This window comes from Hyaena hyaena, unplaced genomic scaffold (assembly GCF_003009895.1).
Source record: "Hyaena hyaena isolate Hyena2069 unplaced genomic scaffold, ASM300989v1 scaffold_240, whole genome shotgun sequence".
NCBI lineage: Eukaryota > Metazoa > Chordata > Mammalia > Carnivora > Hyaenidae > Hyaena > Hyaena hyaena.
Window position 1 is genome coordinate 2,177,615 of NW_024080873.1, and position 27,154 is coordinate 2,204,768.

General features: G+C 40.8%; 1 protein-coding gene across 1 annotated transcript in view; it reads right to left on the reverse strand.

Moving 5' to 3' along the window:
* The window catches only part of ADAMTSL1 (ADAMTS like 1), a gene marked incomplete at its 5' end in the record, with an annotated part of 328,947 nt that overhangs the window by 90,258 nt on the left and 211,535 nt on the right, over positions 1–27,154 (reverse strand). The window contains one exon of the mRNA XM_039244420.1: positions 13,542–13,669. Coding sequence (XP_039100351.1) covers positions 13,542–13,669 — 128 coding nt within the window. The remainder of the gene's footprint in view (positions 1–13,541; positions 13,670–27,154) is intronic.

Consider the following 27,154-nt stretch of genomic DNA (forward strand, 5'->3'; position numbering starts at 1 on the left):
ATTATTGCTGAGCAGTGGTGGGACTTCTGGCTCCCCACATGGTCCCCACTGGCCCCACTGTGGGAGGCACCTTATTGCTGCTGGGTGGTAGGTGGAAGTCTCAACTTTCCAGGAGGCCTTCTGTCATATCACCCCAGAGAAGAGGGTAAAGAGGGTGCCACAGGGTGAGGGTAGAATTCCAGGTTCCCAATGTGCTTTCCCACCCTGCTTTTCACTCTATGGGGATGAAATTCGTCTTCTCTGACACCACATCCATGGGGATACTGAGGAACATTGTTTCATATCTGATGAGGTGAAGTCTAGGTTCCCCACTCAGCCTTTGCTGGTGTGGGTGGTGATGGATCATAGTTTTTTGTTTTAAAGTAGAGCTTCCCAAAAGTTTTCTGTCTGGTTAAGCTACCCCTTTCTGGTCCTGTGGCTAGAGAGAGAAGTCTTTAGCTGAGGCATTTTTTTCGTGTTTCCATTGTGTTTCCCAATGGCTGGCTTCTTCAGCTCTGAGTGTGGGAGTTAGGAGGCTATAAGAGAACTTGAGGAAGTAACAATTGTTTAGTACCTCAGTTCCCAAGATCTCTAGCCAGTCTTCTTTTCCCTCTCCACCTTTTAGTCTTCTTGAGTTTGTTTTATGTATCATCTCCACGGATTTTAATTGTATTTAACAAGAAGAATAGGGAAAAGTGCATCCATGCCCTTTTCCCAGAAGGAGAGGCTCTGTGTACATTACATTTTAATAGACCTTTATCAGCTGGGGATAAAGGTCCAACACTTTGTGTACACGACCACAAGATATATTTAAAAGAATCATTTATTAGGCACCTTGGGGAAGTAAGGGTCCACATGAAATCATTTTTATGTACCCTAAGCTTACTTTTTGTAAGCCAAATGGATTTAGTTTTGTTTTAACCATTTTATAGGCAGGACACTCTACAACGTTGTTCAGTCTTCTGTGCCTTCATTAACTATGAAGAAAATCATAATTCAACAATGCCCTTTAACTTGCTTTTTATACTTTATGTTTTCTCCCTCATCTATTTATCCACCATTCCTGCCTGTACTGCCATACAGCCTCCTATTTTAAGCTGTCCCTCTTTCTTTTCCTTTTCCCTTCAGACTATATTCTAGGCATAGATTATTAGGCTCATTAAAACTATGTTCCAAGGCAGAAGTAAGGGTTGAATATGTGCAAAGGCTTTCCGTACCTAGTTTGACTGTTTGGGGATCTTTTTCCTTATTTCACCTTGTTCCATATATATGAGACTATGTACGACCTGAAATAGAGATGAGTGACTTTGTACTATGAGGGTTTCTGAGAATAATACAGGTGATAATAGGGGAGTGCAGCTGGGATGACACTGAGTAAATCTCAGCATATTTACCTTACCTCCCTACCTGCAGGAAGCTCCCCACTCTAACTCCAAATAAACCCTAAATCTAACCCACTCCTCTGTCACTATAATCTAATGTTGTTACCTTCTCCAGCTGGACTGCTGCAGAGCCTAACTGATCTCACTTCCCCCCGTCTTTCAGTACAGTCTCTTTTTATAACAGCCACAATGGTCTTTCTCAAACATGAATCAGATCATGTAACTCCTCAGTTTAAATTATCAAGGGCTTTATCAGTGCAAGTCGAACAAAATTTCAAGCTCCTTTTCACAACCAACTATATTCTCTATGGGTTCTGGCACAACTGTCAACCTCTCCTACCTCACTGGAGCCACACTCCCCATCAATCACTGCTCCAGCCACATTGGCCTTCTTTCTCTTTCTCCAAAACATCGTCTCATTTACCAGGGCTCTTCCCTTTCCCTGATAACCTCTAGCGACAGACTTCTGCATGGCTGTCTTTTTAAGTTGTTCCTCAGGTGCAAGTAACATCTCCTACTGGGACCTTTCCTAACCATCCCATCTAAATAAGGTCTCCCTTTATCCCTGGCCAGTCATTATGTATCTTACCACCAACTTCATAAGCAAAGAACTATCAGAATTTATCATTTATTTGTGTATTCTCTGTCCCCATCCCTCACCAAGTAGCCTCCATAAAAGCAGGGATCACATCCCCCTTGTTTTCTTCTTTATTCCTACTGCCTAGTCCAGGCACATTAGTAGGTCCTCCGTAAGTATCTGGTAAGTGAATATATGTGTGCATATGGTATGCTATGTGCATTACCTGAATTTGTTTTTGCTTTCATAGCAACCCCGAGGCAAGTAACTACTTGTTTTGTGTAATCAAAGAATTTCGGTTTAGAGAGGCTTCATGGATTGCCCAAGGTCACAGAGCAACAGGTAGTAGGGCTAACCATGACCCTAGATTTTTGACCTAAAGTCTGCTGCTTTTTACAGGGGATCTCAAATGTCTCAGAACTCCCAGGGTACTTATTAAAAACATAATCTTCCTGCTATAGTACAAATTGCCTCTCTGTAATAAAAACAACTGTGCCAGTGGAGAAAAGTAGGTTAGAGACCAGAGAGTTTCAGACTCACAATTACTAAGTTATTTTTCCTATAGGAATTTTAATAATAAAGGTGTTTTTTTTACAGCTACAAGTGTATAGCTATAAAATTCAAATGCCACAGAATTAAATCCAGCCCTTAATTAGTTATATTGAGTTTTTGCTTGAAAGTAATGGCCTTTTGTCCTGTCACAAGAGGTGCCATCATTCTCACAGGATATTTGTACATTTCTCACTACCTTCACGATCCATTGTTAAGACAAATTGCAAAGTTACCCAAGTATTTATAATCTATAAAATGTACACTGAAAATACTGTTTCTTTCTTTTTTCAAAAATGTTTATTGATTTATTTTGAGAGAAAGAGAGCTCAAGCAAGAGAGAGGGAGAGAGAGAATCCCATGCAGACTCCATACAGAGCTCTACATGGAGCTCAAACTCATGAACTATGAGATGATGACTAACTATGAGACTGGACAGCTAACCAATTGAGCCAGCCAGGTGCCCTTGAAAATAATGTTTCTTAATCTCTTACATCTATTAGAAAAGCTTGTGTATATTACTGAGTCCCATTCCAGACCTGCTAAATTTGAATCTCAGCACATAGGGCCAAGACTTTGACTTGGGACACAAAGATTTTCCCTTCCTGAAGACTAGGGCAACCATGAGATGGTTTTAGGTGCTTTTTGATTTACTCCCCTGTGGTTACCAAGGAAACAGATTCATCCAGTGTGCATAACCATGCCATTCCAGTATAACGGAGAGACTTCACCAGTGACAGAGCTCAGACTTCTGATGAAGTTTTCTGTCCTGGAATGGAAGCTGTAATCTCCATTTTCAGCAAGTTCACAGGTAATTCTGATACACAGACAGGCTTGAGAATCAACAAATGACAATCCTTTAGTTTTTCTGTTAACTGATTTCTCTGATTCTTGGTGAACTGGAAAGATTTCTTTTAAGAGACCACTGCTAGTTCCCTATTTGAAACTTTCAAGTTGGACCTTGATTTTAATGGTCAGCTAACAACAGCAACAACAATAACAACCTATTTTAGGTTTTAGATCCTATTTTAGATCCTCTGGGTGATCACCTAATAAGTGAGTACTGCTATGTGGTGCCACGTCTAGGTTTATGTCTGACTATATTCATGTTAATGAGTATGAGTTTTAATTATGAAGTTAATTAAGATGAAAAAAGCTGGAGATGCAGAGGGAGTGAAATGATAAATGTTTGTGTTAAGACGATGCTAACAAACAAAAGTCACGGCATGCTGTACTAAGAATGACTTTTGCAATAAGTGAAACAGAAAAGTCGTTCCATAAGACCACGTGACCACAGGGCCTCTGCAGTGTGAGAGGTACCTGGGCTGTCAGCTGCTCTTCCCTTCTGTAAATCGGCATCAGCCAGCAGATTAAATTCATGCTCACTAATGTAAACCTTAGGGTTTACAGATTACACTTTCATTTAATCTATAAATTTCTGTTACAGTTGACTAAGAGCTCAAGAAAAGGAAATTAAGCCTTGTTTTATATGCCTAAGAGAAACGAAGAAATGGAAACAAAGGCAAGTGCTTCCATTTATTGGGCCTAATATGAGGAATCAAGCCCATCCAAGAGAGTCAAACCCAGAAACAGGATCATGAAGGGAATTGCTTTTGCTCAGTTCAGATCTCATACCCCTTAGTTTTTGGGGTATGACCTGATAGAAGTCATGGAGAGGGGAAATGGAGCCTCACCAGTGATAAGCAAGGGCAGCCCTTGTCACAGGGTGAATGTGAGGCATAGCTAAACCTGTGTGTCCGTATCCAGTGGTGTGCTACCTCATGATACCTTTGCAGCAGAGCAGTTCGGCCACCCAGGGACTGTCCTTACCCTGCAGGATGAGCAGTGGAGAGACAGGTATGGATAAATGAGCAGCCCCAGGAGCAAATGCTCAGAAATACATTCCTGTAGGTAATCTGGGCTCTGGCTCATGCCTCTTTCCCACATGTGTGACTCTGGGCAAAATCAAAACCCAATGGGAAAAAATATGAACATATGTGGCTGAAAAATATCTTTGGCCCAGTATAAAGGTGATTGAGAGAGGAGCCAGAGGAGATGGAAGGTTTCTTTTTTGAGTGCAGCCAAGAACAGAGAGCACTGTGAGTAACTTTTTCTCAGGGCCCAAGTCCAGGCCTCTGCTAATAGGAACTTTGTTTTTAACAGCATGATGCCTTCCATTTTAGAAGCTACGGCTGAGACAGATTTACTACTAACCAAACTCTTTTCCTCTCCCCAGTCACACAGCTAGGTCCCTTCCCACCCTCTTTGCAGTTAGGTGTGAGCAAGGTACCGAGTTCTAGCTGATGGAACGTGAGACCACCACTTCTTGGCCTGACCTTCAAAAACCATCCTGAGCAATAATTTATCTTAAACTTTATGTGAACAAGAAGTAATCCATCCTATTTAGCCATCATATAGTTGTGGTTTTGTTTGTTACAGTAGGTAGCAAATGCTAATTAATCCAGGCTCAGTGAATATTTGTTAATTTATTAAATGAATCAGATGGGTCCTTCTTTCAATTCTCCTAACCTTTTGAGTCACAAACATTTGAAAATGGTTCTTTACTACTGTGAACCATCAAAAGTGAATCATACTTCAAAGACTTGAGGTTCTTACCATGTAGCTGGAGGCAATCTATGCTGGGTAATGTGCATGTGTGTTCATTCCCAGGCAGAGTGGGACATGTTGAAGGTGACTGGGGTACAGGGCAGTGACAGAAATGGGGACTGCAGGCTCCAGAAAGGACACACCAATGGAAAATAGGTTTGAGATTCTGAAGCCTAAACTGGCAATTGGCAGAGTTCTCCTAGGGTACCACTAAGATACGGATTCTTGGTAACCTGCATGATGACTGAGCAACAAAAATGCATGATAAACTAGTGATGTCTACAATGGACACAGGCATGAGAAGGGGCAGCCCACACATCAGGTGTCTGGATTCCATCACCTAAGAGCTGAGTGACCTTAGGCAAGTTATTTAATCTCTCTGTGCTTTGGTTTTCTATTCTATGGCTACAGAGATGAATAAACACATTGATACATGTAAAGCTGTTAGAACGATTCCTTAGCACAGTATGAGGTTTGAATAAATGTTAGTGATCATCGGCATCAGCTCGGCGAAGTGGAGAGAAAATGCTGTGATAGTGCTGGGAAACTTGGGTAAATGAAAAAATAGAGAGCTTGAAAAAAAATGAAGAGGAAATGGATAAGAAAAAAGAGAAGGATCCAATCTCTTCGTGAGAAGGAACTCAACTGTTTGGGTTTTGAAAAACTGAAGGTTTCAGGATAATTAGAAGAAGAAGAAATTTAAATACGATGGAGTCTCCTGAAACTGGCATCAGCATCTGGACAGACCCAGAGAGCTTAAAAGCCACTCCAGGATTGGTCTTGTTGGAGACCCCAAAAAGGATCTACTTGCAGTGAAATGAGACCGCTTGCCAGGCTGAATTGCTGGGGACCATTGCAACACAGTTCAGGAAACTAGCTATGATAGCCACGGTGGCCCCAAATCTCAATTCAGGAGAAAGGTGAATAAGGTAGTGACACCCACTAATGAAAATTATTAGAGTATTCAGCAATGAGGTGTTATAAATTTCACATACTTCCAATATGTAAAACGAAGCAAACTGTATTCAATCCAGATTTAATCATGGATAATGAGTTGTAATAAGAGAGACTGTTAAAACAAACGATGCCTTAAGAAATGCTCACTTCTGTAATGATCACAGGTTTCTCACAAGGGCCACTGGAGGTAAATCGGCAAAAGCTTCCTGAAGTGAGAATTCCCAGTTGAAGAATTTGAGACCCACGAGTTAAATACAGTTTAAGGGACCACAATCAGTGTGGTCTCATGAAAAGCCCTTATAAATACCAACAACATCTTAGACATCTGAGATTAGTCATGATGGATACTGGCTATTGCCAGTTACCATCCCGTGCTGACCAGAAACTTTTCAGGATCTGGCTACCTGGCAATTTCAACAAGAGTTGCTTTGTTATAGATACTAGTTATATTGAAATGCGTGATTTTTCCCTCCTTTAGTCTGGTTCTCCTTCCAAATGCCTTTCACATTTTATAGCTCAGGAGTTTTTAACTCCTTCCTGTCCTCTGTCTCTCACGTGGGGTCTCCTTCTCTTCCACGTCCTGCCTAATTGGCATCTGATCTTTCAGTCCACTCCACTTACCTGGTCCCCTTTCTCATTACCAGTCCTTTGGGAAACTTTCCTCTCACCTATTATTTTTCTAAGATGTCACTGCAAAAGCTGTACTTCTTTGCTATCTAGTCTTCTAATTTCCCAAAGAAAGGAAGTAAATTTGTAAATGTCAGGGTTTCAGGTAAGGGGAGTTTATAGCTGGTAGTGGTGGTGGAGCGTGGACTGCTGTTCTTGTTTACATGCAAGAAATTCATAGAGATCTTAGGTCTTCAAGAGACTAAAGTATGAATCTGTTTAAAACCCCTCTGTTATAACAAGGACACAGATTTATAGTTCTAAATCTGCTTCTAAATTTTGAAATGAGGCAAATACTTTGCCTAGAATCTTATTTATTCCATTATTACAATAAAGCTTCCTTTTTTTCAGAATGGCAATTCATCCAAATCATTACATGGTTTTAGTTAGTGTAATCTAATAAATTATTATGCTTTGCACAATACTCTGACAACATTGGGAAATGTGATGTAATATCTGATCAGAGAATACAGAAAACAAAAAATTTGACCCAGACAGTACTGGTAAACTCCAGGCTATGTTCACAGCACAGACAGGTTTAGCCTCAAAATTAAAGCCATTTAATTATATACTATAAATGGCTGAATTGTATAGTATGTGGATTATTTTAAAAATTTAAATATTTTAAATAATTTAATAATTTAAATGGTTTTAAAACTATTAAAAAAAAACAGTAGCCCTGGATCAGAGTGATGGTTACACAACTTAAAAATTTGCTAATAAAGGGGGTGGTTGGGTGGCTCAGTTGGTTAAGCCTCTGACTTTGGCTCAGGTCATAATCTCATGGCTCATGGGTTCAAGCCCTGTGTTGGGCTCTATGCTGAGAGCTCAGAGCCTGGAGCCTGCTTTGGATTCTGTTTCTCCCTCTCCTTCTGCCCCTGTCCTGTTCACGCTCTTAGTCTCTCAGAAATGAATAAATGTTAAAAACATTTTTTAAAAATTGACTAAAAAATATTACTAACTTGCACACTGACAATGGGTGATATAAATTATACCTTGATAAAGATGGAAAACAGTTTTAACCTGATTTAACCTCTTTGTGATGATCTGGGTTAAACATTGTGACTACTATCTGTCACCAAAAATGAGAAGAATTGGAATTGGAATTTCTTTGCCCTTGCTATCCTGTTTAGTTGGTGTGCCTTAAGTATAAATGTCACAGGGCCCTTTGAACCTAAGTTGGTTGTCAGGGCTCAGACTCCTTTTCAGAACATTCCCAGGCTGTCTGGCTTCCCTCTCCTCTCTTGTTTTCAATACCATTCCCTAAAGATAGCTTTTGCCATTGCTAGTGTGTCATTTACCACTTCTAATGATTCAGTTGGAGTTGATTTCTTGGAAGACTAAGCCAGCAAGCGGTGCTGTCCTCACTTTCTCTGCATCTTCCACTGTGGAATCCTAGACAAAGGACCCCATATCTAGTACAACCATGTGATCCTGCAGCCTCTCTGAGAAACAACTAACCTAGGATATGCTATTTGCCACGATGTGTCCAACCACCATCCTTCCCTCATTCCTTTGGACAGATGTGGGAATTGCTTTTCCAGAATTTGCGATAGGCTAGTTTGGATCATTTGTACTTTTTTTTTTTTTTTTAATGTTTATTTTGAGAGAATGAGTGAGTTGGAGAAGGCCAGAGAGAGAGGACAGAGAGAATCCCAAGCAGGTTCCGTGCTGTCACCATGGAGCCCATGTAGGGCTCCAGCTCATGAACTGTGAGATCATGAACTGAGCTGAAATCAAGAGTTGATGCTTACCTGACTGAGCCCCCCAGGATCATTTGCACCTTGTTTCCTTTAGTCAACTGAAGAGCAGAGCAGATTGGTTGGACTCTCCTGCTAAATTCTTGTCCATTTTATCTAAGTTCTGTAGAAACTAGTGCTCTGTAGTGGGCAGGCTACACATCTGTACATCCTGAACGAAATTGAAGAACCTTGAGGACTCAGGTTTATATCAGATAATAAAACCCTTGATGGCAGCTTGGATTAGTCAATGGCCACTACCCTGCTGTTCAGAGCACCATCTGGAACATAGTCAAACTTGTCTACCTTTCCCTCCGATTACTAAGGCATTGGAGAAAACCTCCCTTTGTCTGTTTTTGACACTGGTGACAAACCCCTCTCTAGCCATCTCTAAAGCAAAGTCCTCTTCTGGTTAACAGAACTGCTGGCAAAAAAAATCAGAAATGCCCATTTGAAATGACTTACATTATGAAAGCCACACAAAACTTCTTGTCTTTTAATGCAGCTACTAAATCATGATGGGGAGGAGGCAGAGAAAGGAGAATTTTAAGGACAACTGCTTTTTTATTTTTATTTTCCTTTTTATTTTTTGTGATTTCTTTATTAGACACAGTATATGTGTCAGCTATTCAACTCATCAAAAAGCAGAAAAGCATGCCAGGAAAGGAGAAATATTTTCTGTCTCTCTCTTCCTGTGAAAACTTCAGATGAGCTCATCTGTGTTCTCTCCTTTCAATGAAAGATATGCTCATCCTTCATCTTTTTCTCATTTTCCAGTGATGATGTCAGGCAGGCCTTACAGTATCTCTTTTGTGATCTTATAAAATCAATGACAACCAAAACCGTTTCCCTTATGGCCATGACCTCATCCATGGTCTACACCTGGGCAGGACTCATCTGCATTGGTAAGTAGAGCCAAACTCCACTGATCCAGCCTGAAGCAATTTGCCAGGAAACTACTGCTTTCCTTCAAAACCCTGCTTTACCATTCAGATTGGTTTCTGAGCAACTTGGCTGAGTGCTGAATCTGACTAGTCGAGATGGCTCTCCAATCTTTGTGCCCATCTCTCTGCACACCAGAAACTCTCCTTTTACCCAGAAGGGTCTATACCTGATGTAAAGTAGTAAGTACTTCAAAAAGTTAGGGATGTGACATTTCAGGGATATTCTTATGCTCCTCCCTACCTCCTCTTACCCTCCCATCTACTGTATGCTACTGTCATCTACATTCTTAGTAGTGAAACAGGTATCCAATTAAGTCAATTTAGGACAGAAAGGAATTTTGTGTCCTTGTGTTTACATGGCTGTGGGCTTCCTTCTGAACCCAGGAAGTTGATAGGTTGATCCATTCTGAGATGCAAAGTATTCTCAAATCTCTGAGACTTAAAGATAAATCAACACATAATGGATGGGCGTGGAGAAAAGCAAAAGGATACTGGAGAAAATATTTTATGGGCCCAAATAAGGCAGAAGAAGGAAGATATGGCTATAATAGCATGTCTGAAGCTGAACTGTGTTTAAAGAAAAATTGTGTAGAGAGTAGCAATGGACCTAAAATGAATCTGAGAAGTGGAAATGGGAACACACTCTATACAGAGGAGGGAACAACCCAATGGAAGAGGTCTGGTTGTGAGCCAAGGAAAGCTCATCAGGCCTGCTTCCCTGTGGCCCAGGTGAAATATTCCTTACCACAAGCTATCTCCCTTGCTCTGTATCCAGGAAGGCTAGTCCTTTCCAGATGGCTAATTCAACTTCCCCAGCTGGCATCGAGATGTTGAGAGCGAGGTGCTCTATCTACAAAGGGTGTGTGAGCATTCTGGTCTCTGAAAAGAAGTCTTCCCTACTGTAAAAATAACATGGCTTTTGTTTTATGCATTATCTTCCCAATAACAATAGCTAACAAATATTGAGTGCTTGCTATATGCCAGGCACAATTATAAGCATTTTGTATGAATGAATGTATTTAATCTTCACAAAACCCCTCTGAATCATGTGCTATTCTTATCACCATTTACAAAGGAAGAAGCCAAGTCAGAGAGAGTAAAGAAGTCGCTCGAGGTTATACAGCCAGGAAGTAATAGAGCCAGGATTCTAATCCAGACCATGAGGCCACAGAGCCCTCAACCTTAACTGTCATGCTCTGCTTGCTCTTGTGAATTAGTATGAACCAATTTCCCCACTTCTGGTCAACTCAGGCACACTGGCAAGACCAAAGTTCATACCCTTTTTACAAAATCATGGAGACACCGGAGTATCTTGAGTCTCGAAAGGATGTTTTTCCCTTTTGGTCTAATATTCATACAGAAGTAAAGGCAAACAAGCAAACAAACAAACAAAACCTGCCATGTTTTTAGAAGTCCAGAAGCACTGAGATTTACCATGAAGGTTAAAAAATTTTTTTAAATGTTTATTTACTTTTAAGAGAGAGAGAGAAAGACAGACTGTGAGCAGGGGAGGGGCAGAGAGAGCGAGGGAGGCACAGAATCCGTGGCAGGCTCTAGGCTCTGAGCTGTTAGCACAGAGACCGACGCAGGGTTTGAATTCACAAACCGTGAGATCATGACCTGAGCTGAAGTTGGAGGCTTATGGGACTGAGCTGCCCAGGTGCCCCTTACCATGAAGATTGAATTGCAAGTGAGCTGAATCCATTCCTAAGTCTGTACACAGAGTATAGTCTGTGAAGACTTATAATGAAAAATACATGGAAGCAAACTCAGACTAATGTTTTACATGTTTTAGAATTGCTTTCAGGATGTATTTAATTTTAGAAAAGCTAGAGAAAGAAAAAAATTAAAAAAACATGTATTGAGTGTGAACTATGTGCCGGGCATTGGGCTAGGTGCTTTTTCACATGCACAGTCTTATTTAACTCACAACAATCCCATAAAATATTATTAATTTCATTTTTTACAGATGAGAATGAAAACTCAGTGAGGTTATATACTTTGTTCAAGATAAGCAGTATAATTGGTAATCAAATCAGAAAGGCTTGACACCCACTGTCCCCTTATATTTAGTGTGTATTTGGGTGGTATTTTATAGACCACTACGGGGATCTTGCATACATTTGAAGGAAATTATAATTATGTCTCGATTTTAGGTAGTCCTATATACATCTATTGCCTTTACTAGTCTGTAAGCATTATGGAGCACAAAACTCAGGCCTTATTTATTGCTCAGTGTTGCACACTACTTGTCAGAGGGTGTGCCTGGAACGGTAGCTGGTGTGCCACTTAATACTAGGTGTTGTCACTAGTGCGGTGTAGCAGATAATCCCAGGTAAAGACACAAATACAATCTTAAGGCAACACAGGCACATTTGGAGCCTTAATTTTTCACCCGACTGTTGGATTCATCAGCAGACCTGAATGAACCCCTGCACCGAAGTACAAGGGCACAGTCCCAGGGGTGGTGTTTGTGATCTAATTCTTCGGTCAAACCCTTTCCTTCCATTCCCTAGTGCCTCTTTTGCTGCTCTCTCTGTTCTGGCTTTGAACGCTTTGGCAGCCTCCAATAGCTCTTCTTCAAAGAGCTGAAGACAAGTCTGATGTTACAATTGCCTTACTTAATTCCAGACAGGTTTCCATTCACCGTATTAAATTCAGGTGAACAAAGGGTATTTAGTCTGTGACACAGCTGAACCGTATCAGGATAAATATAAACAAGAGAGTTAAGTCCGTAAGAGCCACTCTTTGCCAACAATTGGAAGGATGTTGGCAGCACCCCTGCTAAGGCAGGTTGGAGTGTGGAAGGCAGGAGAGATTTTAAGAGATTGGTGCGGTGCATCTGGCCTCTGTATAAAGAGGGGAATAAAGATTGTAAACTGGAATACATTAGGAGAAAAGCGAGTGTTCTATTCACACACACAAAAACTAGGCATTAATATCAGTCTTTAATCTACCCCTGGGCCCCTCAGCTTGCCTTATTCATTGCTGCCTTTCATCTTCCCTGGAAAGCCTCTTGCTAAAGGTCCCTTTCCAGATCAGCCTTAGGTCATGGGGACAGAAATACTGTTGCAAAATAGATATGCAAGGGAGTAGCATGTGTGACTGGAAAAGAGTGTGACAACATAATCCCAGCATGGACTGATGAGGTCAGTGTGGGGTGATGGTCGCTTTTCTAGCATCTATGGAATCATTTGATGGGAGCAGCAGCTGAAAAGAATAAAACAAACACAGGCAACACACCACCAAAAAGACTGCCTGGCCCAGATCTCAGAGAAAAAAGATCCTATCTCAGTAGGATAGGTGGGGAGGGAACAATGAGCTGGGAGTTAAGAGGCCTCCCTTCTTATCTCTACAACTAGCTGAGTGGCTGCATGACCTTAGTGGTTACCTGGCCTCTAAGAAATGAAGGCACTGGTGCAGTTGATATCTAAGGTCTTCTTCAGTTTCAAAGGCACGGATTTGTGTCCTGTATAAATGAGGTTTTATAAAGCACACAATGACAAGACTACAACCTTGGGAGGCATCATATTCTGCATTGCAATGTTCTTATGTCACATGTGTAGAATGTTTTGCTTAACCTCTATGGATACAGGGAAAGCGTTGGCAGGTGCATTAGAGCAAGAGGTTGATATAAAACAGAATCAGAGAGAAGAACGCTTCTGCTTTAAACCATGACCACAGAATTCCAACTACCCAGGAGTCTTACAGTCTTCTCTGCAACAGGTGAAACAAGGAGCAATGACAGGATCCTCAAGGAGCATTCAATGATCTCAGGTCGTAATTCATATTCTCTAACATGTTATTTACTGGGACACAACTCCTTTGCTCATGTCATCCTTTCTTCCTGGAATATTTCACCCGCCTTGACTTATCAAAATCCACTCATTCTGACTCAGAAATCTCCCAGATGGAATGAAATGTCTTTGCACACCTTTAGGTTATCATTTATAGCACTTATTGCATTTTACCTCATATTATACTTCATCGCCATTTAATTATAACTATAGGTTATGACCTTTCTGAAGGCAGGGTATAAATCTCATTTATGGATGTGCTCCTGGGCTGGCTTGGCACACTGTATGTATCTACTCAATAACGGTGCAGTAGTGAATCAAAGGACGCGGGATTTTCATGTTACCTGCTAGTGTGACGGCAATGGAGACGGAGTCATATCCCAAGGCATTTGTGGCATTACAAGTGTAGAAACCCACATCAGCTTCCACTGGTGCCAGGATCTGTAAGGAATCATCGGGCTGCAGAAGAATTCTGGAGCAACAGAAAAGAAACATAGACCTGGTCATGTCAGGTGCCTCCCTTTTGGAATTCAATACTGGCAAGGCGGGAGGGAACAGCATTTTAAGACAGAGACAAACCAGCCAGAGTGACACTCAGGAACTCAGGCTCTCTTGCCACTATGATTGGTGTGATTCTGATAGCAACCCCAAATGAGCTTTTTTTGATTACTTAAGCAGCTTGTTGATTACTTGATCTAAAAATACCAGTGGGAGGAGACAGCAGATGTGCACTGAATACATAGAACACCCATGACAGGGATCAGAGGGCATGCTGGAATGAACGGTGCAGATGGGATTTGCAAAAGGCTTATTAAAGAAAAGGAAAAATCATAAAGGAGGACTGGAGCTTTATTGGATGGTGGAAAGTAGGCAGAGCTCCTAAATATGGAGAAAAGCATCTGGAGTAAAGACTCAGAGGGAGGTAAGAGGAAGCCAGGAGTCAAAAATATTGATGAGAGAATCTTGATGCATATGTTTAAGGAAATTGTATGCCTAACTGCCTCTCAGTTCTAGGTAGTCATACATACATCTATTACCTTTATTAGTCTGTGAATATAATGGGGTATAATACTCAGGTCTAATTATTTCCTATAATACTTAATAAAAGACCATCTGTAGGAAAGGTGCACAGTAGAATGGAGGCAAAACCTGCCCATTAGGGCAAGGTAGAGAATCCCAGAAAAATCCCCATGTAGTTCAGACACACTGCTTTCCCTGAAAAGAATAACAAGAATCACATTGTGAGTGTCTAGCATGAGCTTCAAAACCAGTCTCAGTCTACTATTTTTTCTTTTCTGGATTATGTCATGTCTAAGAACCACCTGCTATATCATGGCAGTTAGGGACAGATGATGACTTGAAGCTGATGCCTCGGTGACTTGATGAGGCTGATGATAACTAGAATCTGTTGGTGGAGGTGGGAATCTGGACAGGTGGGAAGGAGAACAGGGTAGGAAGCTCAGAGATTCAGTGCCTGGACCTGCCATGGCCTTAGGTTGGTAAATCATTCAACACACAGAAATGCCTTAGAGGTGGCTTCTGGCCCCCTAGAGCCAGTAATTTCCATCTTTGTGAAAATTTCCACCTCCCTAGTTTCAAAAGGCCCAAAGATCTGTTTACCTAATATCACGTTAACATCCATCTGCAGGAGGTAAGTTGGAAACAGAGGCCATTTTTCAGAAAAGGGGGAAAAGCACATGAAAATGTCAGAAGAACTCAGAAGACTTGTTGGTGAAATTAATATGAGGAGTCAGACCTCCTGCCCTAGCTACACGTTCTCCCCACTATACAATTCTTTTCTTTCTTCACTGTTTCTCCTGTTGGGTCCTCTCCAGACTCTATGAGACTAGCATTTTGGCAGTGCCTCTCATCAGCTCATAGTTATTTTGAGGTGGGCGACCAGTCTGGCAATGAATCAGGCCTCCTCAAGTGTGTCTTTGGCCTTGGGCCTACTGCACTGCTTATTCTTACCTCCTGTCAGGGGAGGTGGAGGAAGGATGAAAAGCAAGGTTTACATGTATCAATCTTCAATCTAGTTATGCAGTTCTGGTAATAATGGGGAAGAAAATAGAAAACCGCAGCTAAAGAGAAGTTTCTGGATGGTCTGTGTTTGGTTCAGACCATTCCAGACCATCACCCCCTACTGCTGAGGACAGTCAAGCTTGTGTGGCATTGAACTTGAGCTGAAGCTTCATGAGGGATGGGAGAGAGGCCACAGTAAACTATTGTAAAACTCATTCATTCACACATCCATCAAATGTGAAGTGTTTTTTTTTTTGAAGTCAAACAATTACATGGTAGTTTCTTTTAGAGAAGCTAATAAGAGGACTATCCAAATTTCTTATCTCTGGTAAACCATATAATATGTAATAATGTCACTAAAAAGAATCTTAATGGACACTACATATTATCATTGTTAAATCTCTTCAGGTATTCAGGCTGTTTTAAAGAAAATTAAAGATTGACTTTATGATTTAAGTCATTATGATGTCCCAAGAACATGTAGGCCTCCATAATGCTTTCCAAACAGCAATAATAAAAGCAGGCTTAATCAAATTTCATGATAGTTGAGTTTAGTCCATCATTACTCAGTTTTACTACACTCAAAAGGCAGGGATTAGAATTTGCTAAATTCCCAAATCCATTGGGATAGCTGCCTCAAACCAGCACCCTCTGTCTCTTCCCTACAGAAAGGTTTCTTGAATTGAACATTCAGAGAAGGAGGCTACAAGACATGTCTTTTGAACTTTATTTTGGTCCTGGTATTGCTTATGTAGTCACCACTGGCAGATCCCTTTACCTTCCTACATTTCAGCTTATCAACATCTCAAACCCAGTTGAAGTAGGTTTACTTACACAGCAGAGGACACTGTAAAAATGAGGTATATAAGGAATTTCCAAACTATCTTTTAGTATTTCCAATGATGCTTATATTAGTAATATTGGACACTCTGAATGAAGAATTAAATGCAAGGAAGGACGGGAGTGGTAAAGACTGTAAGAAAATAAGAAAATCTCTTGGCCAATTCTCTCCAGCCGCCCCCCCCCCCGCCCCCAGTTTATTAGATCTCCATATTCAGATCATTTTTCCCCCACAGAACTACTCTATCTGCCTGATCTCATGCAGGAGGTGTAAACCGCAGTGGATCTGAACCACCTACCTTTTAAGATGAGGGTTAGCTTTTGCACAGGTGCTACTGAGTCAGCCACAATGCTTTCTGAGCATGCCCGAGGGCTCAGAAAGATTCCCACAGAGGTGATAAAGAGGAGGAGGAGAGCTTTCACACCAGGCTAAATGCCATAAGGGTCTGAACTAGAATGGCAATTGTGGGAATGGAAAGGAACGAACCTAGACCTTGAGATTCACCATTTGCATGTTCTTTTATTCCATAAAATGTGTACACAGAGATAAAGATGATAAAGTATTTGCCTTCATAAAAACAGTCTTAAATATTATCGTAAGACAAAACCTACATGGGGCAAAATCTGAAATTGTCACTTATTGGATATACTTTCAAATTATTTACACTCATAAAACTGAACTTTTTAGCTGAAGGGGGGCTACAGAGTTATTTGGTAACAGAGTCAGAATTTGAAGTAGAGTCTTAGTCTAACATTCTTTTTTTCCATGTATCATGTCTTTGATATGTCCTTCATATTGGTAGTTGAGGGTTTGGAGGCTGCCTCCAGGGGGAGCAGTAGTTATGGAGAGGGTTCCCATGCAGGGCTCTCTAGGAAACATGACAGGGCAAAGGAAAGGGCTTGATATAGAGACTGAGGTTCGCTTTAGACTATCTAGCCTGGCATCTAGGGAGAGAGATTCCTGGGGAAAAAACGTTTTCTTTGTATTTCAGGCGTCTACTCTATTAATTTAACTTAATTTGTTAGTAGCTGATTTCTGTCAGCTTGTATTTAGTTTTCAGATTTGACAGGCCTGTTTTAGAATGCACAGGCACAGAAACATGGTGCTGCTTTCCAAGCAAAACCAGAAAGATTTCTCTGGGGTTGTTTTGGAATGTAAGGAATCAGAGAATGAGGGGACATGGAATGGGGCATAATTAAGACCTACATAGAAAATGGTCCTGTGGTCACATTAGGTATATTAATACTAGCTGCCTTTCTCCCATACCCATACCCCACTTCCTTTTTGGTTTACTGAGCTAAAACTTAACGGCTTTATTTCTTTGGTTATGCTGTTAGCCAGAAAATTAAGGAATTTTGCTTTTCTGGTGGCCTTGTAAGCTTTTTTCATGACAGCATGTCTTCTATAGCATTCTAGCAATGAAGGAGCAGCTGGGAGAATAAAAATAATTGCTATAGTTATAGAAGTATGGCCCCGATCAACCCTGTGATTAGGCTATGGACAAAGTGTCCATGGGCCAGTCCTATCAAGGACAAGCTCCTTGAAGTGAAGTTGTCTCCTCTGCATGTGTAATGGTCAGTGAGAAAGTACTCTTGTTTGAAAAGGAGGCAGCTCTGGGGATCTAAAAGAAAGCCTCTAGCAATTCTGTGAGTGGGGTGGCATCATGATGCCTTATGAATCCTTGGCTCAACTGTGAACATCACAGTCTTGTGCAGGCCCATCTCTCAAAGTGAACACCATGGCTGACCACGTTTAGCTGCTGTGGAGAAGAAGCCTTCTGATTTCAGTTGAGAGAGACAGAGTCATGTGGAGGTCTTAGGTAAGCTTTTCAAATCTGAGCTTACAAGTTCTTTCTACAAATAGAGGATAATACTGACCTCAGACAGTTCTTAGGAGGATCAAATAAAGGAGTATATAGACCCATTCTTATGGTTTTGTAAGTAAAATAAATCAGCTTCAACATCAAATGCATCTAATGAATTAGTATTTTTTAAAATGATGCAGGTGGTGGTAACCTGTGTTACCATCTTGGAACTCCTCCTTTTTGAGAGGAAATTTTAAAAGTCTGGGCACAGAAATAGCCACTGACTATACAGGCCATGATGCTGTACCATCTCAGGCCTCCCACCCTGACAAGCAAGCATTTTTTTTTTTTTTAATGTAGGCTTCATGTCCAGGATAGAGCCCAATGCAAGGCCTGAACCCATGACCCTGATACCTAGAGTCAGACCAAGCCACCCATGTAACTCTGATAAACATTCTCAGACCCATTTTAGGTCTCAACACAGTATTGAATGCTGGAAATCATGGGTACATTCTCTTTAGAACAGTATCTTCCTCTTTTTGCAAACCTAGCCTGTCCCACATCCCAGCAGAAACTTGTTGCTCTAGTCAAGATGGCCTCTTTTGGCTCTCCTTGTCATTAGCTTGGGGCTGAATTCATGCTCTTTCTCCTTGCATCTATCCTTCCAAATTCTCCCTTTCAATTAAGAATGAGTCAAGTTCTACCTCTTGTGTTACCACTGTCTACAAGAATTTCTCCCTTTCCTGATCATCCAGAGTTGTTCTGAGCTATACTACAAAACCTTTTCTACTCTACAAGGTCTCATCTTTTTAGTTAGGTGGTAATACTTCAAGGGCTGACAGTCTTTAACCTTTCTCATAGTTCCCTCTTCAATATGCAGCACAGTGCCAGTGCACTGGATAGATACTTCAGAATAATGGAGCTAAAAGTGATCATGCTGACAATATAGCATAGTGGTTAAGACAGCAGACTCTGGAGCTGCCTGGGTTCAAACCCCAGCTTTATCCTTAGTCACTTTATAACCTCAGGCAAGTTATTTCTTAACTTCTGAATGTCACAGTTTCCTTATCTACAGAATGAGGGGAATTATAGCACCTGTCTAGGATTGTTGTGACCATTCTACCTGAGCTCAAGGTATTTAAAGAATGCAAATGACTCCTTGGGATGAGCACTGGGTGTTGTGCGTAAGCCAATTTGACAATACATTATATTAAATAAACCAAAAACAAACAAAAAGAATGCAGATGAGTGACTGCCTGATGTGTTAAAACCCAAGGAAATATAGGTTGTTGCTGTTATTGTCATGACTGTCACCATTATCTGCTCTTCATATCTGAGCCTATGTATTTTGGATGTTGTGAGGAACCATTCTGACAAGGGTAAATGCCTGAGAAATGGAGAGCTTTCAAGGAATAAAACACCAACCGGGCACACGGATGGGGGGCAGACAAGGGTTTTTGTGTGTGAGTGAGCAGAGTGAGCCACAATCCTTAACCTTGGTGGTGGCACTGGGGGTGGGAAGGAGGAGCAGAGACTGAGAGGTTACATGGCATGGCAGGTTGGCAACCATCTCAGTTCTATTCTTGACTCCCAAATTTCTGAGTAAGTACAACTACTTATTTTCATAATTGCCTTAACACTATTAACCAAATGCTGAAATGTTAGAACACTTTTTTAAAAAAGCCAGAATCCTGCAATTGCAAAAAAAAGCATATAAATAATGACTAAAAAAGTATGAGATTTAGAAAAATGTGAGCCTACAAGGAAATACACGAAGTGAAAGCCAGCTGTGTAAAGAACATCAGCTCCAAACTCCTAGGAGGAGATGCCGAGGACTCTTTCTTACTCTGAGATGCAGGTGTTTTATTTTTTTTTCCTCTGCTTAGAAATTTTTTAGATTAGGATAATCAAATCTAGCACAAAGGGATAGTGGGGGCTGTTACTTATTAGACAAATGTATAAGCTTTCTATAATTTTATTCTGTCATATTAGGAGATTGATATTTTTATCCCTTTTGAGAGAGAAAGCAGAAGCTCAGAGAAGTGAAGCAACTTGCTCAGCTAGTGTGTGGCGGAGTCAGGAATGGGGAGTGAACTCTGACCTTAAAAAAACCTGACCATATCCAGGCATCCACTGGGGCCTAATAGTAAGCCATGTGGTTTGGCTTCATTTTTGGTCGGGGGTAATTTTTGCCAAGGTTCGTAGTTACTCAGGGAAATGGACAATAACTAACAAGAATATTCTGGATGTTAAATAACTAGAAGGCATGTGGTTTGGCCTCATTTTTGGTAGGGGGTAATTTATGCCAAAGTTTGTAGTTACTCAGGGAAATGGATAATCACTCACAAGAATATTCTAGATTTTAAATAGCTTGAAGCTGGAGGAAAAAAAAAGAATGCTGTGAGGAGACCTCCTCTGTGAGCGAGATTTTTTTTTTCTTCTGAAACCAAAAATTACAGCAGCCTAGAGACTTGCAAGGGAGAGTTTTGTTTTGTACAGATATTTTGGGGAACAGAGTTGAGGTTCACCAGGAGTGTCATATCACCGTTTGGCTGGGGCAACGTTTTATAACCTTGGCTGTTTTTAATGTAATTGCCAACGAAAAGTTATTTGATGCTGGAAGCTTCAGGGCTGCTCCAGGTGGATGTATAGAAAATATTCCTGGAATGGGAAAGGCCACCTGACCACACATTCTTAACCCTGTCCTAATACTTTCTGCCAAACTCTTCAACTGCTTTCTCTTCAGAAACTCCTGAAATCTTGAATTTGTTAATACTTGTAGTTTTATTTGCTAGCTGGGTAATTCATTTCAAACCGTCAGCCTAGGCATGAAATGACTCTGACTTGATTTCCTATTTGCCTGGGAGAGAGATCAAACTCTGGTCACAGCTGCCACCTGCTTTTGTCAATAGAGTTTTATTGGAACACCACCATGCTCGTTTAAGTGCTTTCTGTTACTGCTCTTATGCTACACTGGATGAAATGAAGGGCTGGGGCAAACATAGGATGGCTTGCAAAGCCTAAAATGCTTATTATCTGGCCATTTACAAGAAGAGTTTGCTGGCTCTGACCTAGAACACCGAAGAATTTTTGCTTCAGGTCTGTTTCAGTGCCTTCCTCATTTATAACAATGCTAACCATTTTATCAGAACTCTGCCTTTTTCTAGGACCATTTTTCTAAGAAGAACAGATGCCAGGAGGATCTTTGGAGGCCTCCTAACCTTTCTGGGAATAGACAAGGCTGGACTCTAAGCTTCACTTGTGCTACCTGGTTGTCACTATCTTGTGTCCTCTGATGCTCTTGTGATGTTTGCATTGACCTTCAATATTTCCTCCCCCTTCCACCCCCCCCCCCCCCCGCCAGCTGAGACCTAGGTATTTACTGAGATGGCCCCCATTCCTCTGACTTGCTATTCTTATAGTTTTCAACTGAGCAAAACATTTGTTATCCCCACTTCCTTTAGTTTTACGAAGGAAACAAGCCAAACCAAACTAAAACTGGTTTCTTCTCTACCTGCCCTGCTTCCAGTTTTTATAATCTCTGCAAACTTGGAAACTGCATTTCATGTGCTTATGACTTTTACATATAGCGTTATGCACAACTGTGGTTCTGAAATTGACCCTGGAGGCATTTCCCATTTGATTCTCTCTTCCATTCCGAGAAGTTTCCATCTGTAAATACTCTGGGTTGCCCAGGCCAAAGGCTTCCAAGTACTCCTTAATTCATCTCCTATTCAACACCACTTTGGAAAGTTGTCTAAAACTGTCTGGGAAGTATAAGCATAGAGAGCATACACATTTCTCTTTTCTACCAGACCAGAAACAAAAGCAAAAAAAAAAATGTCAGAAGAATATAAGTATTCTCTCCTATTGTCTAGATTTAGGCTAATTCTCTATCACACTATGTTTTCCCTGAAACCTTTCTATTTCATCGCTTTGAACAACTACCTAGGTTGTTCCTAGGTTCCTCAAAATGAGAATAAAGCTCCTTATTTTGTGATGTCCTGGAAGATGGTATGATAGAATGACACTCTATGTATGTATGTATCTATATGATTATATATATCTCTATATAGGACTATAGATACTGACATATAGGCATCCATTGTGTGTCAGGCATTTTACAGCTATTATCTGTTCTTCATATTCTTGCTCTTCTGTAGGGTCAGTATAATTGATTTAATATAACCAATGAGAAAGCCAAGGTACAGAGGAGTTAAAGAGGGCTCACATGGATACTAAGTGGCAGAACTGGAATTCCAGCCGAAATTGCTCTGATTCGTAGGTTGGAAGAATCTTTCTACCACTGTGGCTGCTCTCTGTGTTAACCGATGTACCATCAGGCTGCTCTTCCTGACCAAGGTGGGTGGGTAGGTCAGAAATGACAAGCATGAATCAGGCAGACCCTGAATAGAAGGAAATCAGGGACAGGCTTAGGGGTCAAAAGGCAGAAACTCCTTGACATTCCCTATGATTTCATGTAGATAGATTATCACATGTGAGCCCCTTCTCACCCTAAGAAGGAATCAGTGTTTTCTTCAAAGTATAGTTTCATATTATTCTTAATGTTCATCCTCATTCCTAAGAAAAATCCCATAACTTTTAGGTCTTATTTAAATGCTTTAAGTCTTATATTAACTGAACTATGTATATTATATTGACTGTAGCTCACTCTTGGACCAGAGTGTTGAATGGCAAACCGAGACTTCTCTGCCAGTGTGGGTTATCAGAAGTGTTTAGATTTTCTTAAAGGAAAGGATCAATCTTCAGCCAGCTTTCCTCCCAATTTGGTAATCGTACTTCCAGCACCTATTTTAGAGAATCTGGCTCTTCTTTTCTATAAGGAAATCAGCAGTGTCCTTACAGATGTTGTTTCTGGATTTCGGTTCAGATGTAGGAATACTGAATGTACATCTGTCCATATTACATGAGATTCCTGGTATTAGATGTGGGGAAGAGTTACCTGTGAGATTCTTTGACTAGTGTTATACCCCATTCAAATGCAAACTGGGGTTAGCTTCTGCCTGAATTTCAGCTCAATGTGTTGAAGTGTAGGAGGGCCTACTAAGTGTTCAGTGTTTACACAGAGCAACTGAAAAGCAAGGAACAGTTTAGTTTCATCTTGCTTGTGGTCTAGGTCTCTAGACACACATGCACAGGCCATAAACACTGTAAACATTCACAGTTAGGGTAGCAAATACATATGTCATGATTACAGTGCTTACTGAGTACCTATTATGTGCCCGGTACTGTGAATATTTATAGCTGGGAAAGGGTGTGTAAAGGTGGAATAACAGAAAATAGAAGAAAGGCTTTCCCTCAAACAGATGTGCCAAAATAAAAAACAAAAGGCACGTGGACTGCAAGCCAGCTGGCTAGAAGACAGAATGTTAACTTATGCTAGATCTAGCTGACCCAGTGGCTTCTTCTTAAAACAATGGCCAAGTCCATGTATTCAACTAAGGTTAAAATCAATACAAAGAAATAGTCCCTGGAGCTAGATGTCCTTGAGTTCAAATCCCAGCTCACCTACTTATAAAGTGTGAGACTTTGGTCAAGTTAATCTAACATCTCTGTACTTTAATTTCAATGTTCGTAAAATTGAGAGAGTAACCTGAAAGGATTATTGTAAGAATAAAGGAAGACCTGGAAAACACTCAGGATAGCACCGAGCTCAAAGCAAATGGTTAATAAACATTAACAATGATGATGGTGATGATTTCTTCATTGGCCTAAATGTCATGGGAGATAGGATGCCGCAAGGTATTTATTCTCTGTACTTATTTTTTAACACTTTTTAAAAAGTTTATTTATTTTGAGAGAGAGAAAGTGTGCACACAAGCAGAGGAAAGGCAGAGAGAGAGGGAGAGAGAGAATCCCAAGAAGGGTCTATGCTATCAGTGCAGAGCCCCACATGTGGCTTGGTCCCATGAACTGTAAGATCATGACCTGAACCAAAATCAAGAGTTGGACACCCAACTGACTGAGCCACCTAGGTGCCCTTATTCTCTGTATTTACTTATTCCACAGCAATCTTTTTCAAATTGTACAGTGTGTGCCACAGAAACTTAGGATATCCTGACACTTCGCTAATAGAGAACACGTGGGCAGGGCAGAAATGTTTAGTTGGAAGTGGGTACCACTCTGGAACTCTGCCATCATTGCATATTAAAGACTGGAAGTTCCGGTTATGCAAACCCATATAGTCTATAGTCTCCAGCAATTAGGAAACCTCCCTGCTAATCACTAGTGTTTATCATTTTTTAATTCATCCATCATTTTATCATTTGTTGAGTGTATAATGCACTCTTGGAATTGTGGAGAAATTAACATACACTCTTAAATATCTGCCCTTGAAGAAGTAGTAACATAATCCAGAAGGTAATGTAGAAAAACAAATAGGAAATTCTAACACACAGTGATAGGGTGACCTGAGCTAGAGTACAATCTGTAGGGCACTATGTGGGTCATGTAGGGGGTCATTTTGGGTTCAAATTCTAGCTCTACTATGCCAGCTCAACTGAGCCTTAGGGACAGGCTGCTGGTAAGGAAGGGTGGGATGAGCATCTAAGGTCTTGGCAAATTCATAAACAGCAAGTACTTGTGTACTGGTGAAAGGCATAGCTCAGAGTGGTGAGCCAGGGTGGCTATGGTAAGAGATGAAGCAGGTGAGAGAGACAAATGTCAGATGATAAAAGCTGTTGTAATTCATACTAAGGCACTTGGAACTTATTCTCAAGATGGCAAGCCATTAAAAGACTTTTAAGCACGAGAGCCGCATGGACAGGTTTGCAAGAAGACACAAAGAAATGGAAAAACATTCCATGCTCATGGATAGGAAGAATAAATATAGTTAAGATGTCATTACTACCTAAAGCACTCTACACATTCAATGCAATTCCAATCAAAATTGCACCAGCATACTTCTCAAAACTAGAACAAACTATCCAAAAATTTGTATGGAACCACAAAAGACCCCGAATAGCCAAAGTAATACTGAAAAATAAAACCAAAACGGGAGGTATCACCATCCCAGACTTTAGCCTCTACTACAAAGCTGTCATCATCAAGACAGTATGGTATTGGCACAAAAACAGACACATAGACCAATGGAACAGAACTGAGAACTCAGAAGTGGACCCAAAAGTATACAGCCAACTGATCTTTGACAAAGCAGGAAAGAATATCCAATGGAAAAAAGACAGCCTCTTTAACAGATGGTGTTGGGAGAATTGGACAGCAACATGCAGAAGAATGAAACTAGATCATTTTCTCACACCATGCACAAAAATAAACTCAAAATGGATAAAGGACCTGAACGTGAGACAGGAAACTATCAACACCCTAGAGGAGAAAGCAGGAAACAACCTCCTTGACCTCCACCGCAGCAACTTCTTACTTGACACATCCCCAAAAGCAAGGGAATCAAGAGCAAAAATAAATATTTGGGACCTCATCAAGATTAAAAGCTTCTGCACAGCCAAGGAAACAACCCAGAAAACTAATAGGCAACCAACGGGATGGGAAAAGATAGTTGCAAATGACATATCAGATAAAGGGTTAATATCCAGAATCTATAAGGAACTCACCAAACTACACGCCCGAAAAACAAACAACCCAGTGAAGAAATGGGCAGAAGATATGAACAGACACTTCTCCAAAGAGGACATCCAGATGGCCAACAGACACATGAAACGATGCTCAGCATCCCTCCTCATCAGGGAAATACAAATCAAAACCACACTGAGATACCACCTCATGCCAGTCAGAGTGGCTAAAATGAGCAAATCAGAGAACTCTAGATGCTGGCGAGGATGTGGAGAAACGGGCACCCTCCTCCACTGTTGGTGGGAATGTAAACTGGTACAGCCCCTCTGGAAAACAGTGTGGAGGTTCCTCAGGAAACTAACAATAGAACTCCCCTATGACCCAGCAATAGCACTGCTAGGAATTTACCCAAGGGATACAGAAATGCTGATGCATAGGAACACATGTACCCCAATGTTCATAGCAGCACTCTCCACAATAGCTAAAACATGGAAAGAGCCTAAGTGTCCATCAACAGATGAATGGATCAAGAAGATGTGGTTTATCTATACCATGGAATACTACATGGCAATGAGAAACAATGAAATCTGGCCATGTGTAGCAACATGGATGGAACTTGAGGGTGTTATGCTGAGCGAAATAAGTCAGGCAGAGAAGGACAAATATCATATGTTTGCACGTATAGGAGGATTAGGAGGAACTTGACGGAGGACCAAGGGGGAGAAGAAGGGGGGAAATGGTGGGGGAAAGGGAGAGAGGCAAACCATGAGAGACTCTTGAATGCTGACAAAAACTGAGGACTGATGGATGTGGGGGGGAGTGGGGGAGGGGCATGGAGGAGGACACTTGTGGGGATGAGCACTGAGTGTTATGTAGAAACTAATTTGACAATAAACTATTTGTTAAAAAAAAGAAAAATAAATAAAATACACAAAAAAGAAATTAAAAAAAAAGATACTCTGGCAGTAGCATATCAAATGATCTAGAGCAGGAGTTGATCAATTTTTTCTGTAACAAGACAAACAGTAAGTATTTTAGCCTTTGAGGGCCACCTATAGTATCTGTTGTTATATGGAAACCAACTTGACAATAAACTATTTGTAAAATAAATAAATAAATAAATAAATGTATAGTCTATTTCTAGTTTGTTTTAATAACCCTTTAGGAATGTAAAACCCTTCTTTTAATAACCCTTCAAATAACCTGGGTTCAAATCTCAGCTCTACCACTTACCAAGTGTGAGACCTTGAGCAAGTTGACCCAAAGCTCTGGGCTTAATTTCAACAGCTCTTTGAATAATCTTTTAAAAGCCATTTTTAACAATCCTTTAAAAAGCATAAAAGCCACTGGCTATAATTTGTCAACCCCTGGTCTAGAGAAGGCAAATACAGAATTAGGGGGTTGTTAAAATCATCTAGAGTGGGCAAGGGTAAAGCAAAGTAGAGGCAGTGAAAACAGAGAAAAGTGGGGGAATGAAGATAAGAGCCACTGAGGAATGAGAACATTCTGGAAATAAAAATATTTTGACTTGGTAAGCTGGACAGAGAAGTGGGAATACGCTTTCCTGAGATAGGGATTCAGGAGTTTAGTTTTAGATATACAAAGTTGACCTCTTTGTGGAGCATTTGGTAAGGATGTCCAGTAGGTAGCTGTGCATAAGAGTCAGAAGGGAGACTCGGGCAGGGAAGGCATCCAGGGGAAGATGGGAGGCATGTGGGGGAAGAGAAATGCACAAAGACTGA